Below are 16,526 nucleotides of genomic sequence, written 5' to 3'. Positions count from 1 at the left end.
GTGGAAGTATTCCATTTAAACATGAAATTAACTGAGAGATTGCTTTGGTATGTACAGTAGGTGTCAGGTTTTCTATCCTTAGGGCTGATAAGGTTTTGGATAATTCCTATAATTCACTCACCAAGTTTCAGATGCTTAAACTTTTCCTGATCCACACAGGCATAGTATATAATTAACAGAAGAAGAAGAAATGTGTGCTAAAAAAATGAGTCCTCCAGAAGAAAATTAATATTGTTAATTATTTATAATATTAAACTATATTAATATTGAGAGCCCTTGTGGTATAGTAGTTAGACTGGCAGTGGGGAGACCTGGGTTCAAATATGCCCTCAGCCGCAGCAATTCACTGAGTGATTTGGGGCTAGTCCCTCTCTCTAAACCCAAAGAACTTCATAGGATTGTAGTTGTGAGGAAAAATAGAAGGAGGGAACACTAAGTGCATTGCCTTGAGCTCCTAATCGAATGTTAGGATCTCAGTGTAATACAATAAAATAAAACCTATGTAAAAGGGAATCATGGTAGAGAAATTAGTAATAACATTATTATATTAATATTAAGAGCCCATGTAGTGGTGTAGTAAAGGTGTTGGACTGACACTGTGGAGGCCCAGTTCAACATCATATGAACCAATATCGCATTCAGAGGATTGCTTCTTCATCAATTAGCTCAATTCATTAATTTCTTTTTAAAAGATAGGTATCCAGTAGGCACAAATTAATGATTATTGTTGAATCATAATTTTATATCTATAGAAATGTGACATATGATACCAAATTGCTATTCCATTAACATACTCAGTCTTAAAACCTTAATAATAAATATAGGTGTATTATTTTGTAACAAAACCACGTTATATCTTTTATTGCTATTTTGAAGCATTTGCTGGCCCATTTCTATATATCCCATACTGCCTTAACCATATTAAAAATATTTGTATTATATGTCCTTAAATATCAAACAGTCTTCATCTGATCTTATTAACTGGTCTAAAGTGTACACTCTACTCTATGCCCTGGTTCTCCAAGAAAAGGATTCCTTTGCTTTTTGGATTCTCCTATAATGGTAATGCTGCTAATTTTGGTCAGAGCTGCTAATAGCACTTAGCTGACTTTGACTGATTTTTTTTTTAAAAAAGCTAAACAGAGTTAGGCCTGATTAGTACTTGAATGGAAAAACCATAAAAGAAATCCCTGTGCTATAGATTTAAGTGGGAATTTGGAAAAACATTCCAGAAAAAGGCAATGGCAAACCACTTTTGTATTGCTGCCAAAAAATCCCAATGTGGACCTATCTAGCAGTCACTTGGAGTCAACCTCAATTCAGAGAACACTTTACCTTTTAATAATATTAATCTCACATAAACATAAATCTCAAATCAGAATTGGTATGCTAATATAGTAAGTGGGGAAACTCCATATTTTCCTAGTCACTGATAGCCAGTGTGGTGTAGTGATTAAGGTGTTGGATTGGCTCTGGGGAGATCTACTTTCAGCTCTGGAAACTCACTGGGTGACTTAGGTTGGTCATTCTCTTTCTGCCCAAGTATCTCACAGGGTTGTTTTTCAGGGAAAGAACTGGAGAAAGGTGCACTTGCTTTGAGCTTCTGTATGGAAAGGCAAGATATACATCTAACAAATAAATTAAATAGTCTTTTGATGTGAACATCCACCAACTTCTAAGGAATGCCAAATATGGTCCATGAGAGTAAACTTCCAATAGTTTTAACTTAGCATTCATTAGAATCTGCAATTGTGCCATAATAGGGACAGATGATTTTGGCCCTGTCTTTTTGTAAATCTAAATCTAAAGCAGTTTATAGATTATGACACAAGGAAATATTAGTTCCTTTATTTTTTGTTGTGATGTATGTTAAGGTTTTGAGCTGATTCAGATGTAATCACATGAAGGCATAGGAAGCTAAGTTATCAAACCTGACTGGTAGCAGCTTTTTAGGGCAGTTTTTTTCAAACTTTCTACAGTGGTGATTCACTAAATTAATATTTGGAAAACGTAGGGACCCCTCCAATTAAATAAATGTACCCTTCTCTATATTTTCATTTTTAAAAGCATGAGAATTCTCATTTTTGACAAATAAGGTAATTATTTGCATTGCATTTGTCTATGCCTTCACATTGCCTCCATTTAAAGGTCTTTTTAAACTAACTTTTCTATCAAAGATTTAATCCAAAATTAAGTATTTATTTACTAATTTAATTTTTTATTTATCCCAATTGTCAGAATAATAACAGTTTGGCAGAAATATATTGGTCAAGAATATTCTTCTGTATAAATTTTTGAGTACTGAGAAGGGGGATCCATCCAGTGGAATTCCATTTTTAGATACGCCTTACCATATTTCCTATTTATACTTTTCTTTTGGGTTACTTATATGAGATCACAATTCCACTTAGCATAACGTGTCAATTTGCAGTCACTTATTGCACTCAAGACCTGTTCACCTGCCAATTTTCTGAAATTGCTACTGATAATGATAACTGATCCATGATATTAAACTGCAGGTTTCAGGGCAGAAACTGGGTCTCTCTACATATAGTGTATGTGCTTTACCACTAATCTGTGATCCTTTACCAGGGTTGTTATAAGCCTCAAATGTCCATATTTGACCTCCCATATTCATCATACCTGACCAAAATCAAGCACTTTTTGTTTTCAGGTTAAGCAGTTTTCCATGCCATTAAACTTGGAGAACTTTGGTTTGTTCTAACTGTGGTTTGTTCACTATTTTTGTTAAAATAAACTACAGTTTCACGATTTCATAGGAAAGTGTTTAGTCAAAAAATGCATTGATGCTGTTTCTACCTTCCCCCAGCACACACCTGAATGCCCTTGCTCTAAATACAAACCTGGAAACCATAATAAGGCTAGTCACTCTTAGAAATAAATGGGAAAGAATTACAATTAGATGAATTTAAAGATTGACCTAAATACCATCAGCTTTAAGGGGATCCTTGCCTCTACCTAGCTTATCCCTTGCCCATCTCTGTTCATGCCCTGCTTTCAGGCCTTTTTAATGTTGGAGATTCATGATGTCAGAAAGACTCAATGTCTCTAAAAGGTAGAAAGCCAACCACTCCTATCACTCTGATACAGTGTCCTCTGGATTGTGTGTTCTGTGTTAATTACATGCAGAAACATGTACAGAAGAAGTCAGGGAAGAAATGACAAAAGCTGCATTCTGTGTCTCTGCCTTTTTTGTACACGCATTATGATACTGCACAGATGTACAAAAGGGGCACAGTTTACACAAAGACTTCCTGAGACTGCTTTTATCAATTTGACAAGAGCCTCCAATCCTGTGGATGCCTCTGGTTACATGAATGCCTAAAACAGCTTAGACTTATTTCAGTTGACCATTTTAACAAGCAATTACTGAGCTGGCTGTTTGAAGAATAGGTTAATCTAAAATGGTGATCTTAATTTTTAGATGTGGATTTTCTTTATTAGAGAAACAGACAGATGGAATCTATCCATCTGTCTGGCTGTCTATCTGTCTATCAGATTTTAAGCTGCCTGACTCCTTAGCAACTCTGTGTGGCTTACAGGTAAAAAGAAAAACAGTACATATAGAAAGAAATCATGGCCAACTGGAAGAACAAGACACTCAGTTGTAAAACCAGATGTAACTAAAGGGGAATTCACAACTACCCCATCCCAAGACCTCTGGAAAACAACCAAGTTGTTACTAATTTGGCTTCTGGATGCAATTCAAGGTGCTGGTTATCACCTTTAAAACTCTTCATGGTATAGGGCCTGGCTATCTAAGAGACCACTTATCTCCAGCTCTTTCTGCCCATCTGGTACAATCAAGCAGGATGGGCGTGCTGTGGGTTCCATCAATTAAACAGTGTCATCCTATGGGACACAGGAGCCTATTCTACTCTTTTGCAACACCTGCCCTCTTCAGCGATATCCCCCTGAGATTTGTGCAGCTCCCACCCTTATGACATTAAACCATTTACTGCATCAGTTTCTACATGTTATAATGGAGAAAGAAGGCAGAATTTGAATATTTGTATAAGTTAGCAATCATGCTAAGTGTAACTACTGAATTATGAATGTTTGCTGGTTTCTCTGCAGGCTGACAGCAGAATTACTCCGCCTCCTTTGTGTGGAATCCCAAGTCAAGGAACAAATCAAGTTGTATGAGGGAGTGCCCATTCTGCTTAGCCTGCTCCATTCAGATCATCTAAAACTACTATGGAGTGTAGTGTGGATTCTTGTACAGGTTTGCGAAGATCCTGATACCAGTGTTGAAATTCGAATTTGGGGTGGAATCAAACAGCTCCTTCATATTTTGCAAGGGTAGGTTTCTGAATTCATCTGTAGTAAGGGCAGCCACAGGCCCTCAGTTACAGTTTGTATGTGTGTATGTACAGTATGTGCCTGTACAATACTGAGGATATTTTATGTTTATGTGCATATATATACACACCTACATACACATACCTATACAAACCTCCATATCTAAAATTGTACTTATTCTCAGTACAATTGGCTTGATTTCATGCGAAAATTGATTCCTATTAAGATACAGATTTGCGGTCTAATGATACTGTTTTATAGAAAGGTTTTCTGAGATTTATGTTATAAAGATTCAGGAATAACTTTCATGAAGTGTAGATATAGCAATTCCTTTGGGAAGGAGAGATTAATCCACTAGAACTCACTAAATAGATCAATATTGATTGTTCATTACTTATACAGATGAATGGGAGGCAATATATAACCAGTTTCATCCTATATTTGGACTTGCCAGACATATGTAGCTAGAGCTTATTCTATGGGATTCAAATCCTCTACTGGCAATTGAACTCCCAGACCATTGCATTTTAGATGACTATACATAGTGCATTAGCTTTAGGAACTATCCAGTTCCTGGTGCTCATCAGTGTTGCAAGAAAAGATACATAGAATTGATCAGATTCTATACTGTCTACCTCCCCTTAATAGTCCAAATTCACCTGGAACATGGCATCTTCATTGGGGTCTCTCTGATTCACACTCACTGGTTCTGAGCATGCACAGTAGCTTATCTAGGTGTTCCAAAACTAAGTTTCTTGGTGAGAGTTCCACCTCAACACGCAGCTTTCATTTTAAGTAAGTAGGTAGGTAGGTAGGTAGGTAGGTACAAGGTTCTCACTCAAATCTTCAGTTCTCTACTGACTGCCACAGCTGCTGTTCTTTGACATTTTCTTGTTCAGTATCATCACTATTGCACAGAGTTGGTAGATACCTTTCTAAAAAGTGTGGTTGTAGGCTAACCCCTTTTACTTATGCCTCATTTGTTTCACTAAGGGGCATGTTGTGAACTTATGTCCATGTTGTCTGGTTTTTTAGAATTGCTGTTTGTGACTCAGAATGTCTGTTTGGGAGCAGGCCCACAGTCCCATGGACTCCATGGTTAGTCTCGTTTTGGAGAAGGATTCCTGGGGTAGTTCCCCACTAAGCTGCTTGTCTCATATGTTGCTCCTGTCTATTCCTGAAGTTAACTTTAAAAATTCCAGTCCAAATTGTAGTGGGTTGGCAAGGGGTCCAGGTTGGTGCTCAGTCCAGACTACAGCCACTGCAGGTCCTGATTGGTCACTCTCCTGCATCTTGTCCTTCCCATTCATGCAGGGATGGCAAACCTTGTTGGCTGCCCTCTCTGGCTGTAAGACACTCTATGAGCTTTCATGGCTGATTAGGGAATTGAACTGCAGTCTTGCCAGTATTAATCCAGTTCCTTAACCACTACATCACACTGACTCATGATGTGTAAGGATGCACAGAACATATCTGTTCATGATTCTAATTACCAATCACCTTAGAGTTATATCCAAACTGTGTCTTAGACTATATTTGTACTTTTCTAGGGAACGAAATCTGTTTTCAGATCGTTCTTCCATTGGGAGTTTATCTAGTGCAAACGCAGCTGGGAGAATCCAGCAGCTTCATTTATCAGAAGATTTAAACCCTTATGAGATACAAGAAAATACATTTTCTCTTCAAGCAGGTACAGTCGTCCTATGATGATTTGTGTCAGTGAAGTAATCTATGCCTGAACAATGCATGAAATGCTAACCAAAGAACTTTGGAGCAATTGAATAGTAACTTCAGTAGGTTCTCTTACAGATATCCATATGCTGATTGTCCTGTAGAGCAAGGTGGGTAAGTCATATGGAGCTACAGGTATTTTATTTTCTCCAGTCTACAGAGCTCCCCAGATTACACAAAGTGTAAAATGTGAATGGATTAGTGGCATGGTTTAGAATATTTAAAATTCAAGAAGTGCGCAGTTGATAAATATCTTCATATATAGGAGCAGTATAAGATGAATTTTCTGGTGATTTATTCTAGCCTGCTGTGCTGCAATTACTGAATTGGTCCTTAATGACACCAATGCCCACCAAGTAGTACAGGTGAGAAGTCTTTAAATATCTTTGAGATTAAACTTGTTTATCTGTACTTATGTAATGTATTTTACCCTGATTTGTTGCGAATACAAAATATTTGCAGATGTCTCAAGTGATCCATATGCTTATGCTCTGTGTGTAAAATAGTGTGTTCTTATCTGTGTGCACATAAGAAAAGAGTCAGGAATAAGCTTTTGATTTAACTTTCAAATACTGTGTTTCATAGGAAGGCTGAAAATAGAGAATACATTATAAGTAAAAGGAATGAGGTTAAACAGGAGGGAGCTGGAATGTATACTCTTGTGAGAAAAGACTGAGAAGATATAAATAATATGGCCTAGATCAAATTTGATTCTGGCTGTATTATTAAGATTGAGCAGGAAGAGATGTTGTCTGAAGAGAAGACAATAAGATTGTCTTCTCTCAGACAACATACTTAGTGAAAACTAAAGTATCCTTTAAATTTAACTTACCTTCTGGTGACTTTGTGGACAAATCCATGTATGTTTCTTGGAACAGCATAGAAATAGCTTGCCATTGCCTTCTTTCCATTTTTTAAATTTCCCAATCTAGTTTACAGCCTTGAGATTTTCTGCTGGTCTTTCATCCAAATGCTAACAGATCTGATGTTGCTTAGCACTAACCCGCTTAGCTTTTTCAAGACCACCCAAGGTCAGCTAGCTTGCTACCATCTTCTCTAATTTTTAGCCAATAAGAACTGTTAAAGTTTGCATTAAAAATGTGCTGCTGATCACTCACATAAAGGACTGGAGGGCATATGTTTGCCACTTAATCATTTTATAATTAAGCATTGCATATGACTAGAATTAGTGAAGGCATGTTATTGGTATCTGCTTCAGGATGGCTAACAGTTATACATAAGATACTATAAGATAAAGAACATAATTAAGGAGCAAGTGTGTCAGCTAAAGCCTGCTCATCTTGCAGGTACTGCTGCAAAATGAACAGTGTCTGTCTTTGGTGAAAATTTTGCAATAGTTAAATAGGTTCCTCATGTGAATCTGACATAATATTTGGAATTCATGTCTTTTTGATTGCTAAACATTTGATTGTTCTCTGAAACATTATTCCTTCATGTATGCTTTTTCAGGAGAATGGGGTATATACAATAGCAAAGCTGCTTTTACCTAATAAGCAAAGGAATATAGGAAAGGCTAATTTATTACAGGTAATCCTTTTTATTTATTTATGGATTTTCACTGCAAACAGTTGCAGCCTTGAAACAGAAAAAATGTGGTTTATTATATATTTCTTTACTGTAAAATGGCTTTTGAATAAACAGCAAGATAGTCAAGAAGAACAAATCCTGGTGGGCATTATATTAAGCTGTAATATCCTGCCTGCCGGCCTGCCTGCCGAAACCCTATATGCCTTCTAAGGCAGTCTGATATTTTTAACATTCTAAGAAGTTATTCTTCAATACCTTTACATTTTGTTCACTAAACATCAGTTTTAAAGGTTAATAGGGATACATGAGGCTAGAAAGTCCAACAGATTGGTAATAGTTTTATAAACCATCTTGCACTAGATTCGTACTAAAATGTATATTCTTACTTCTAGTGTTACAATGTTTTATTCTATTAATCTAAAAAGATCTCAGGCTTTCAGGCCATTTGTCAAAGCTATAAACAAATGGTTTTTAGTATGCTACTGGCATTGAATCTTTAGACAAGAGAAACCAATTATGGCTGGCAATCCTTCTGTATGAAATTGTCTCTAATGTATGCATTTTTCTCATTCTAGTGTTATGCATTCAGAGCCCTGAGATTTCTTTTCAGTATGGAAAGGAATAGACATCTCTTTAAAAGGTATGCTGATGATAAGCTATATTCCAAGATGTTCCTTTGAGCAAATGTGTGTGTGTGTGTAGATGTGTATGTATATGTGTGTGTGTGTGTATGTATGTATACACACACGCACACACAGATTTACCTGTCAGACTTTGCTAAAAACACTGATTTCCATTAAAAGCCTGTTTCCTAACTGTATACAAAGGGAATAAAATTGCAAAATAAAAGGGGAATTTATTTTATTGGCAATTAGTTTTAATCAATAGTAATTAGTTCAGATAGTGCTGCACTTTTTTTTCTCCTGCTCATTTTGAAGTTTGCCCTTTGCCTATGTATGCACACACACATACATATACACAGACACACACATACATGCATATACACAGACAGGTGTTCCATATAGAAACATTTTGCTCCTGGATTGATTTAAATGGTGTTGGTAACCTAGATTGACAAGGTAGGGAAGCTGGGCATTGCAAAGGACTTCTAATTTTAATCTTCCTTTTTGTGTGTGTGCATGGGGAAGATTTGTCTTAAATTAATGGAAGCCTTCCTTTTAGATAAATATGGAATTTTATGAAGGAAAGGGATCTTTCTTTTAGCAAGAGAGGTCTAATGTATTACTCAGGTGTGTAAAGCCTCTTTGTGGGACTTGCCAGACACAAATTATTAAAGACATTAGTTTTTAAAATGTGAGAGATGAAAATGGGTATAAACCTGATGCAGTATTCCATAAGTATCCACATTTATATTTTTGTAGGCTCTTTCCTACCGACTTGTTTGAAAGCTTCATAGATGTTGGGCATTATATCCGTGAGATCAGTGCCTATGAAGAGCTAGTATTGAAGTTAAATGCGTTGCTGGTAGGTAGTACATGTTATTTCCTTATTCAAACAAACTCAGTCTCTGCCAAAATGTTTCAGCTTACTCTGATTTCAAATGTCAGCTTTGAATAAAATATTGCAGAATTTATTTTAGAAGACATTGTGAAAAATGTTTTTGTGCAGGAGATAGCTGTAGGATGCTTTGTGGTATGCTTTGTGGTAACCAGTTAAAACACCATACTCCTTTTCATCAGCTCTAGCTGTCTAAACTTAATTCAAGAATGGAATATAGTCAAGGAAATGTTCTTGATTAAGATAAAAAAATAGGTGAAAGTGGTTTTAAGGGAAAGTTAGTAGGACTTTTATACTTTGTCTTGTTTGCAAAAATTACATCAATAAAGTGTTTAACTTTTGTAACCAGGAGGATGAAGTTAAGCAAATTGCTGAAAATATTGAAAATATTAATCAGAACAAAGCACCTATGAAATACATAGGCAATTATGCAGTTTTGGATCATCTTGGCAGTGGTGCTTTTGGAAGTGTTTATAAGGTAAAACTGCCTTTGATTTGTACTGAATATTGCCTTATTTTCATATTTTTTTTCAATAATTCTCACACTAGATTGCAAATATGTGTTGTTTATTTTTTATTGACAAAGGAAAGCATATGTTCCTTGGACTTAGCATAATTTATATCAAAAATAATTGTTGAGAAAGTTAACATAGTCAAGACTGCCATTTCACTTTATACCTCAGTACTGAGTTCAGTAGCTATTCCACAGTATGCTAGAGATGTACAACTTCCTGACCTTGGACCATCCCTTTCCAACCTCAGTACAGTTCTGTTTCTAGTATTGTCTGACCATACTAGAAATGTTCTCTCTATGCTCTGATCATACAGAAATGTTCCAACTTCCAAATTGACTGTTTTGACTGCAAAACTAATGGCAGAATTGTCCACTTTGAGATAGAGCACTTCCAGTAACTCCACTGAAACAGAATCTTTCAAGGTTGGACCATGTTAACATAAAATATTTTTCACATTTTGAGTACTCATCTATTTCCCCAGATTTGTAGCAAGTACTATTTTATTATTGTAAACATTTCTGAGATAATATGTCTCAAGTACTTCAAATAATTCGCAGTGGACTATATAAATACTAAGTAATAGTAGTTACAGTGGGATCTGGCCAGGTTGTAGAGATTCCCACTTAGGACATTCAGATACTCATATATCATTCAACAATATTCTCATTGCAAAATGAGAATTTAGGTGTTTTCAAATTTATTATTACATATGTAAAAATATATTTAGAAAATACACATATTAGTTTTCTTTCCTACATTCTTATTTCTGTTTTGTACTCTCTGTTCATATCACACTTTTTCTCCTTGCTGTAGGTTAGAAAACATAGTGGCCAAAACTTTCTTGCAATGAAAGAGATTAATTTACATAATCCAGCATTTGGAAAGGATAAAAAAGACCGAGAGAGCAGTGTGAAGAACATTGTCTCTGAATTAACCATAATTAAAGAACAGGTGAGGCTAAACAAAAATAAGCTTCAGAGAAATTGTTGGGGGAGAGTCTTTAAATTATAGTTCAGATGCCAGTTAAAGTGAAGTTCTTTTCAGTTACCATGCTACCCTGAGGATATACTGGCTAGCTACTTTTGTTGCCCCTGCTCAGCCTTTTCATTGCCTGCTGCCTGTTCCTATTCATCCCTAGGTAAATTTGTAGTGGACTAGGGAATTGCTACAGTGCACTTGCCCTACCCAGTCTGTTGCAAGCCTTGGTTTTGCTGTGTGATCATTCATACATTTATAGTTGCAGGCCAACCAAGAAAATGTTGGAATTAGTAATGAGTGATTATTGAGTTCTAAAAGCATAACAGAGACATTATGGTATTGATGGTCTTCTTTTACTTGTTGCTGGTGCAGTCCCTTCAAATAACTGCTAATGCCACCAAAATACCAAAAGATGCACTATTATTGAAAGCCTAACTTGCCATAATTGCCATTTAGAGGAACACCACCAGGCTGATTTTGTCCGCACTTTGAATCCAACTAGGGAAACATTCAGGCTATAGTCTAGATTGAAAAGTCAAAAAAATATTCCAGAAGAAGGCAGTGGCAAACTATTTCTGTATCGTTGCCAAGAAAATAATGGGGATGTATCATTAAGTCACCAAACATCAAGCTCAACTTGATGGAAACTACTTTTTCTGATCATTTTTAAAAAATGGATAACCTGGGGTGGCAAGTCCCAAAGTGGTGGGACAGAAACTTACCCTCCTAATCTGCTTGATGACCACAGGAGGCCTTTCAATAATGTTGTGTAGAAGGGATAGAGTTGAATTTTTTTTGCCATTTTTCTCTTGGAGGGAGAGGGGTTAAGAGTAGGAATGGAAGTGTTTCACCTCCTAAAAGTCTCTCCCAGCCATGCTATTCAGCCTGAAATCATCCTACCAAAATTCAGCTGGTTTGCTGCAAAATTTCATGGGCAGGGTTGATCAGTTTAAGGGTAGGTATGGGGGTACTTTGTGCTTCCAGTCCCACACTTATTTTTGAAAAAAAAAAAGAATATTGGTGTACTGCTCATACCCAGTGTGTCTAGGCTGCCCACTCCTAATCTAACACTTGTACATTTTTATTTTAGCTTTATCATCCCAATGTTGTGCGATATCATAGAACCTTTTTAGAAAGTAAGTATAAGCCTACGAGGTTACAGTCCACTGTGTTTTGTTGTAATAATTTTTTTAAAATCAAGTAGGAACTATGTCAAAAAAATGTCTTCTTTTGTCATGTTCAAGAAGGTTTCTAGATAGCAGATACGCAATCTGTTGGGTAGTGGGGGGTTGTACTTGGTGTATGTTTGTGTGTGTATGGGGGAGTAAGTTTAAGGACTATAGTGAGAGGGCAGTGACTCCAAGTGAGTGGAGCCATGATTCTCCATTCTCCTCTGATGATTATAGGGAAGGTTCAGGATTTACAATATATTTTTTGTATCTTTCTCACCTCAGAAACTGCCATTGTCTTTCAGCAGCTACAGTCAAATGGAGCTTGAAAGACCTTAGGTTGCCCAAGACTGCTGTCAAGCACAGGCTGCATTCTGTGAGATCTCACATTTTATATTTTCTTGACATATAAATCATTTCAAAATTAACTATAGGTGCCCCTAATAGTTCGCTTGTTTAGATTTACATGCAAACCATCTTACCACAGCAATTCTGGCAGCTTACCACAGATAAAATACCATAAAACTACAAAAATATTTTTAAAAACCCAATATATCAAACCTATAATAAGTTAAATGTTGTTGCTGTAAAGTTGTATATTTTTCATTATAATCCAAACTGAAGAGAACTCAGCAGTTATTGATTTTGTTTACCAACAACATGAATCTGTTCCAAGTGATAACTAATCTCACATAGTCAATGAATTAGGTTTGGTGTTAGGCAGTTCAGTTTTTGAGAGACATTATTTGGTGGTTGAATCAGTTCCTGTTTTTTTAAATAATATTTTTATTAAAGTTTTACATAGATAAAAGCTAATATAGAACAAACAAAGATATATAAACAAAAAAGAAAAAGACAGAAAAAGAGAAAGAAAGAAAAGGAAAGGAAAGACATAAAAAGTGACTCCTTCCTCCCTCCAAACAAGTATAAACATTTATAGTAACTTAACACTTTCTTTAGTATTACAGAAAAACAAACTCTACTTCCCATTTCTCATCCCTTAACAATAGCCAAATTATTAAAAATTCATCAAACTCACTCAGCAAAAGCATTAAGAGTACAAATAATAATAACTTATACATTTTAACCGTAGACAAATAAATCCATTATGCATTTTGACTTATAAGTAAAATATAAAAGATTTCTCCCGATAGGCATACAAAATACCAATAATAGTAACATACATATCTTAAACTAAATCAAGTAGGTCCCTTTTACATTCTAACCTGTAACTTATATGTTAACAAATAGAACATAGAACATTTATCCCCATATGAAAAAATATTTAAATCCTCGTCTTCCAGTGCTGGTCAAAAAAAAAAAGAAAAGATTCCAATAATCACAACTTATACAATTTAACCCTGATCAAATAAGTCCACTTTGAATTCCTTTTTCTTCTTTTTAAGAGGCTTGATCTTCAGTCGCTTCTTCAAATAAAATCCCACATGATGATTTCTTATTATTCTCCTTGTCTGTTTTCAGGAACAACTTCAGAAATTTAATACTTCCCTTCTGTGCATCCAAAATAAGATAACTCTCAGAGTCACTTTCCTGATTTATAATCTGGATGTCCCCTTTAATTGTTAAAACATCAACCAGCATAATTTGTAGGTCCAATGCAACTTCTTTCTCCATGTCACTCTTATAGTTGAACATTCTTAAGTCTCTTTGCAAATCCACAACATCTTTTTCCATGTCTTCCATATCTCTTTAATAGTCTGGCAATTTTTAAAGTCCATTTTAAGATTCTTATTCAAATCATCCTCAGCCTCTGTTTTATCCAATAGAATCTTCACTTTGCCTTCACTTCCAATAGAATGCTCCACTTTGAAAGTATCAAAAATTTTTGAAAATAAGTCCTGAACACATTGTTCCCAAGCTGACTTAAATTCTTCCATAGTAAAATAATATTCCTCCATTATGTTAATATCTTCTCCTTTAATTGCTCCCTGGTTCCCTCTAGTTAACCTTCAAAGCCCAGTCTTATCTTTTGTTTATTTTCAAAGTCAAAACTTTCCCACAGTAAGGATTCTTACAGTTAATTCCAAAATCATCAGCTGTATTTTTATAAAATTTAAAACAGTCCATAAAAACTATTCTTTCAGATCCATCTGGCCCCTTAACTATCCACATTCAATATTCCAAACTCCCTTTTGCTGTTTCAAAAATTAGTTTTTCTTTTTAATTTTTAAACTTACTTGAATCTTCTTTCTTCAAGGATAGAAGGAAATTCTCCTGGTGTGCAGCAACTTGCCCTTCAGAAGGCTTTTAATTTCCAAATAAATTGATAATAAGTAGTTTCCCTTGCCAATTAAAAGAGGAAGTGTATGTGAATCTAGTGTCCTTTTGAAGGCTATGAATGGCAGCTTGGGCTTGATGTTTCCTTTGATTCCCAGAGTGCTCAACCCACTGGAGATTGCTGATTTGCAATCTCTTCACAGGGAGCCTCTGTAAGGAGTACTTGTAGGAGATCCAGTCATCTCCTTTGTCCGGAGATGGTTCTGAAGAGCTGGATCCTTCACTAGCTTTTCCTACCCACCATGGTGGTCAGCTCTGCAAAAACGGAGCTGTCTTCAGTCCTCCATTATTCCCCCAGAAGTCTTGAATCAGTCCCTGTTGAGGGCTTAGGTACCTGTGCTATATACATTTGAGAACAGCATCTGAATAATCAGTTTTCCTTTAAGTATTATTTATGTTTCAGAATCTCCAGAAAATATGCCTGCTTGATGTCCCTTGTCCAACTACTGTTCAGAGAAATAAAATATTTTGTTGTTATTGCTGTTTGTTTCATTTTGTATAGATGATAGGTTGTATATAGTCATGGAGCTCATAGAAGGGGCACCCCTTGGAGAACATTTTCACTCTTTGAAGGAAAAACAACAACAGTTTACAGAAGAGAGAATATGGAATATATTCATTCAAGTAAGAACCTGAAGTTACCTTCATTACTTTTCTTTGTATGTTTTCTGATTATGGAGTTAATCAGGAGTCTGATAGCATCTTTTCCGACTAACAAATGTTATTAAAAGACCTAAGCTTTTGTGAACTCATCTGTTAGTCAGAAAAGGTGTTGCCAGACTCCTGATTTTTTCCTGTTTTTTTTTTGTTTTTTTTTTGCTATCATAGACTAATATGGTTCTCCACCTATAATGATTGTGGAGTAATAATTTATCAGACAAGGATCTGTCATCTTGTCCTTTATGAAGTATCAGTGATCATTCTGTTTGTGATAAGACAAGATCAGAATTAAAGGTCACTGATCCTGAAACTTTTTGCCAAGAGTCTGTCTAGACAATAAAATACTTAATACCATGGTGTTTCAATGGCAAACTCCTCTCTTGAGGAATTTAGCAGAAATGAAAATCTGTGTCCTTTGCCCTCCAATGATAGAGTTCACATCTACCTTCCTTTTAGAAGAAATGCAAAACAATATACAGCAGTCTAACAGAAGCAAGATTTCCTCATTTGCAGCTGTGTCTCTGTTCTGGATACAGTGCATTCAGCAAAACAAAGAATGTGACTGGTACACTTTGATGCTCATGTCTAATGAGCTTTGTGGCAAGCCATTTTGCCTGTTGTAAGACTCTCAGAAATGATCCTTTCAATTTGTTATGCTTCAAAATTTCCTTGCCAATTAAAATAGCTGTTTAATTATTGCTTATGTACAGGTGGTCCTTGCTTAATGACAATTTTCAGTCACCAAAATTACCAAACGAAGGGACTTACGACCTGTGCCCAAAATTACGACCATTGCAACACCCTGCAGTCATGTGATCAAAATTTGGGTGCTTGGCAGCCCACCTACACTTACTCGCTTCAGCTCCCCACCTGCCTATCTCCCCCACAATCTCTACCCTTTTGGCCCCCTGCTGCCCTGTGCACCATCACCCTAGCTAACCTTTGCCGCTGTCTTCTTGCTCCCGCTGTTCCTGCTGCTGACAAGGCATCCCTGGCTTAGCTACTGGGCCCTATGGGGCTGGTTTTGCACTGCAAAGAAGGGGAAAAGAGCTGAAGCAGTCTTTTTTCCCCCTTCTTCACAGTGCAAAGTCCTCTTTGCAGTTTCTGGGAGGGACAAGGCTCGCTTTCTGCTGCGAAGAAGGGAAGAAAAAGGCTGCTTTCATCTCTTTTCCCCTTCTTCTCAGTGTAAAGTTCTCTTTGCAGCTCATGGGAGGACAGGGGCTCGCTTTGCACTGCAAAGAAAGGAAAAGAAGAAGGCTGCTTTCGTCTCTTTTCAGAAGCCTTGAAACTCAGGCTGAAAGCAGTTCTGAGGCCCTCATGCATCTGACCTGCACTGCACCCCTGCACACCCTAACCGATTCTCCTATGGACCCCTACACACCCCCTCACTCATTCCCCCACCCGGTAGCCCCTGGGGCTTGTAACTTCCCACCAGCTTCCCCACTGACTTGATTGTGGAAAGCTGGCAGGAAGTTGCCTTGCCTAACAACCAGGACATTCAGTTAACAACAGCAACCAGGACTGCTGGGATTGCAGTCATTAAGCGAAGCGACCATGTGATAATTCTCTTAATGACCACATCACTTAGCGACCTACATTCCAGTCTCAATTGTGGTTGTTAAGCAAGGACTATCTGTATCTGGCTTTGCATTTACATTAAGATTTTTCTTTACTATAAAGCTGTGTTTAGCTCTTCGGTATTTGCACAAAGAGAAGAGGATTGTCCATCGAGACCTCACTCCAAATAATATCATGCTGGGAGATAAAGATAAAGTAACAGTCAGTA

At 36.6% G+C, this 16,526-nt stretch overlaps 1 protein-coding gene across 1 annotated transcript in view; it reads left to right on the top strand.

Moving 5' to 3' along the window:
* The window catches only part of NEK10 (NIMA related kinase 10), a 121,171-nt gene that overhangs the window by 28,222 nt on the left and 76,423 nt on the right, over window positions 1–16,526 (top strand). Inside the window, exons 12-22 of the mRNA XM_088150834.1 lie at window positions 4,099–4,323; window positions 5,874–6,013; window positions 6,358–6,419; window positions 7,525–7,602; window positions 8,178–8,242; window positions 8,985–9,087; window positions 9,470–9,598; window positions 10,449–10,586; window positions 11,704–11,749; window positions 14,583–14,704; window positions 16,421–16,523. Of these exons, the coding sequence (XP_088006960.1) occupies window positions 4,099–4,323; window positions 5,874–6,013; window positions 6,358–6,419; window positions 7,525–7,602; window positions 8,178–8,242; window positions 8,985–9,087; window positions 9,470–9,598; window positions 10,449–10,586; window positions 11,704–11,749; window positions 14,583–14,704; window positions 16,421–16,523 (1,211 nt within the window). The remainder of the gene's footprint in view (window positions 1–4,098; window positions 4,324–5,873; window positions 6,014–6,357; window positions 6,420–7,524; window positions 7,603–8,177; window positions 8,243–8,984; window positions 9,088–9,469; window positions 9,599–10,448; window positions 10,587–11,703; window positions 11,750–14,582; window positions 14,705–16,420; window positions 16,524–16,526) is intronic.

Source organism: Python bivittatus, unplaced genomic scaffold (genome assembly GCF_059951505.1).
Source record: "Python bivittatus isolate LINGU-HERP-01145 unplaced genomic scaffold, Pbiv_v1 ctg000610_np1212, whole genome shotgun sequence".
Taxonomy (NCBI): domain Eukaryota; kingdom Metazoa; phylum Chordata; class Lepidosauria; order Squamata; family Pythonidae; genus Python; species Python bivittatus.
This window is presented reverse-complemented; position numbering and strand designations above follow the sequence as displayed.